At 35.9% G+C, this 4021-nt stretch overlaps 1 protein-coding gene across 1 annotated transcript; it reads right to left on the bottom strand.

The window, feature by feature from the left end:
- Positions 1 to 1600: 1600 nt before the first annotated feature.
- LOC141638113 (protein FAR1-RELATED SEQUENCE 5-like) lies at positions 1601 to 2245 on the bottom strand. The gene is made up of 2 exons (XM_074447540.1): positions 1865 to 2245; positions 1601 to 1798 (listed from the first exon to the last, which is right to left on the bottom strand). Exons 1-2 carry the CDS (start codon positions 2243 to 2245, stop codon positions 1601 to 1603), a joined length of 579 nt encoding a protein of 192 aa, XP_074303641.1.
- Positions 2246 to 4021: the final 1776 nt, after the last annotated feature.

Raw genomic sequence — 4021 nt, 5'->3', positions numbered from 1 at the left:
AAATTGATAAATGTTGCCAGTGACAAGTGATATTGTTATTAAATTATTGTGATATTGTTTCAAAGTAGACACCTTTTAATATTGGGATGATATTGTCTACAATCAAGTGTATATTCGATAGTGGGTAACAAGGTAATCGATATTATTTACCATGGAATGTGATATTTTTTAGCGTGGACTCGATATTGTTTATCGGGGTCACACTTCAAAGAATCGTGGTATAGCAAACGTAAAACTGAAATAATAAAAGGTGTAAGACAAATTACTTACATCGGATTCATGATCAAACGAGTGTTGTGATGTATCAACAGCTGGATTAGGGCAATTCCGCTTATCATGATGTGTCATTTGTTTACAATTATTGCAAAATCTTTTCGGCTTTTGTGCCTTTGCAACAGATCGATATTTCTTGGACATCAACCTCTTGCCGCACCTTGTTTTTTGATTGAACATGAGGTAGTATACGAACCTCAGATGAAGACTTAACCCCAAGGAGCATCTCCAACTCTTGGTGTTTAGTCAATTTTTCAAAGACAGACTTGAAATTTTGTCTAAATGTCTTCAGATAATGAAGTCGTTCATTTATGTGATTTTCAGGCAAGAGATTTGAGCAGTGTTAATGTTGAGTAGAATTCGCACCAGATAATGAAATCTAAAGCTTAGTGACATCCGACGAAGTAAAATCATCCAACAATTGACCGTGAGCATCATACAAGGGCATTTTTTTAGTGTTCTTCGTCCACCTACTGAGGAGATACTTATCAGGTATCTTTTTGATCCCTTTACCTGATAAAATCCAGATGATGTGTTTACATATGTATCCCTTCCTCTCAATCAGCTTGCATGAACATGTTGCATCAAATGTTGAAGGATTAAATGCGACAGTGTAAGTCTTATCAAGATAGAATCTTCAACTTCTAGAACCTTGACGCCCTCCCTTGAAGAATCACCAAAGACTACATGAGTTTAGAGAATCAACGACCGCTTTTGGAATTCATAAAAGAGAGCGTGCGTATAAACAGTCGATGCATGAACCTCAAGGCTAAGAAGGGTTGGTTTGAGGTAGGGAGTGATCACTATCTCTGGCCAAGAGATTTTTGGGTGTACTGTTGTTGATCCATAGCACTTTGAAAGCGCATCCAAAACTCAACAAGTGTGCCATGAGGATTCTCAAACCGCTTAAAGAAGCTGTTTGCGCTTTCAGAGCGTTGCGTTGTTCTTAAAAGACAACCAAGAGGAATATCACGATAATACGCCGGAATCCAACGTTGCCGCTTGGAAAACAGATATTGCAACCATGAATTATCTTCCAATTGAAACTCACTGATCAACGAACACCACCTCTCTTCGAAGTCGAAGGCTCTAACTCAATCCCAAACAATGAATTCAAACGAGTGACGAAGTCAGTCTCTTTGGTCAATGTCGTGCCTACCTTTTCAGGTAATTTCTTCATAATATGCCACATGCAATAGCGGTGGACAGCAGTCGTAAAAGCAGTAGGGACTGCAATTTTCATAGCAGGACATTGATCGGTAAAAAAGCAATGGGGTTCCTTCCCACCCATACAATCTAAGAATTTTGTGAAAATCCATTTAAAATTCTAGTCATTCTCCCTAGACATAAGCGAAGCGCCAAAAGTGACGGACTTCTTGTGATGATCAACACCAGTAAAGGGAGCAAAGATCATGTTGTACTTATTAGTTGAATAGGTTGGGTCAAAAGTCACCGCCTCACCGTATAGAGCGTAATTACGACGTGCTGCTGCATCAGCCCAAAATACACGAAACAAACACTTATTCTGATCAATATCATAGGCAAAATAAAAACCTTCCTGGGTTTCATGAAGGGTTTCCAACTAGTCTACAAACATTTGAGCATCCTTAAGACCTATAAAACACTTGATTTCCCTTCCAAAATTCTTAAACTCAGTTAAAGAAGCTCCAATATTTTCATAGCCATCAACATATTCCTTGACGGACCTAAAAGTAGAGGTTGGGCCAATATTGACCTTGCAATTATCAACGATGGTTTGTTTATGTTGCAAAGCAAGGTTTCTACATTTTTTCTGAAATTCTCTATACTTGAGTGGAGAAAGACGGTGGTTATGGGCAACATGAAACTGATCAACAACAAAGAATGGCACTTGAACTTGGTCAATTTCTTTAATAACAAATCTAAAGAAAATCCTAACTTTACAACCAATCCTAGTAACCTTAGTCTGCTTCGGATTAGAGGCCTTGACCATTGGCTCCTCCTCCTCACCAGTAATGGGTAATATTGTCGGCTTAGAATACCTAAATCCTTCCCGGTGACACACAATCAATTTTGTCCTAATATCTCCACTACTACGAAACCTTTTCGTTGAAGATTTCCTTGGTTCAAAACCACATGCTATTGCATAAGTCTCATAAAATTGTATACCCTCGTCTAACCTAGCAAAAGTTTGTCCTATTGTAGGTGTAAATTTAGTTGCAATATTTCCGACCCACTCTTCGAACCTCCAAAGTCACCATCAAAGAAAGACGATTCCCAAGATGCACCTCATCAACGCTATGCATTGTGGAGAAGGAACAGTACCACGGGGACAACAAAAGTATTTTCTACAAAGAAGAGAAGTTGAGTAAACAAATTATAACAAATATAACTAGATTATAACAAGACTATGATATTGTGAAGGAATGCATGTGATATTGTGCAACATAAAACGTGATACTTGATGAATATAAAATAAATACGCAACCGTATTGCGACCTATGATACTCTTGTGACGAAATACATGTGATATTCTGGAGCATAACATGTGATACAAATATAACAAATATAACTAGATCATAACAAACTATGATATTGTGAAGGAATGCATGTGATATTGTGCAACATAAAATGTGATACGATGAATATAAAACAAATACGCAACCGTATTGCACCTATGATACTTTGAAGGAATACATGTGATATTCGGAGCATAACATGTGATACAAATGCACTGAACCGATTACAAGTCATGTACTGCATCATATGATATTGTAAAGGACTCAATGTGATATTCTCAGCATAACACGTGATACTAATGCACAGAGAGTAATGACCACCATGTATCTGCAGCCTTTGATACTGTAAAGAATTCAATGTTATATTCTAAAGCATAACATGTGATACTAATGCACAAAAAGTAGTTGCAGTCATGTACTAAAGCCTATGATACTTGTAAAGGACTCAATGTGATATTGTATAAGAGAAACGATTCTAATGAGCAGAATCGTGCAAACAAAAACTATAAAATGTGATACTTTTAATTAATTATGATAATCTGCATCAATAAAAAGTGATACAAAAGGAAATCGTTAAATAACGATTTAAACTTGAAGTAAACACAAGCAAGAATGCAAAATAAACTTGATGATAAACAAAACAGACAATGAGTACATTATTTGTTATACGTCAATTAGAAGATGAAAAAAACAGAGATTAAATTTTAACGCAACAAAAATAGCGAAAACTACATGTTGAAGAAAGTATATAACCAGTACATGATTTTAATACATAAAATAGCACGAATTGATGAATCCGTGACTGATGTTGATGAATTATAACATCAATTATAACAAAAAACCAGTAATTACACAACGAATTCAGTCGAAGATACAATAACAATTAAACATCGTGCAATTAAACAGAAAAAACAGAAATGAAAAAATTAAAACATAAAAATAAAGAAGCAAAAACGATGAAATACGACATTGAATATGATAAACCGAGGAAAAATGGATGAAGACGAATGATGAAGAAAAAGTGAAGGAGAATAAGCAATCGAGACGAATTTTGAAGAAATCACGAAATCGATCACGGATGATGATGAACACAAAGAAGATGACAACAGAGAGCGAAGAAGACAACTACGCGCGAAAATTGACGTGCGTGAGAATAAAAAGTGTGATTGCGGAAGAGAGAGAGAAGAGAGAGAAAGTAAATGAATTCAAATGGTGAGATTTGAGCTGATAATAGGTTTATATAACAACTT

The sequence above is a fragment of the Silene latifolia genome, unplaced genomic scaffold (genome assembly GCF_048544455.1).
Source record: "Silene latifolia isolate original U9 population unplaced genomic scaffold, ASM4854445v1 scaffold_180, whole genome shotgun sequence".
NCBI classification, from domain to species: domain Eukaryota; kingdom Viridiplantae; phylum Streptophyta; class Magnoliopsida; order Caryophyllales; family Caryophyllaceae; genus Silene; species Silene latifolia.
Note: the sequence above shows the minus strand (reverse complement) of the source record. Positions and strands in the feature narration are given on the sequence as shown.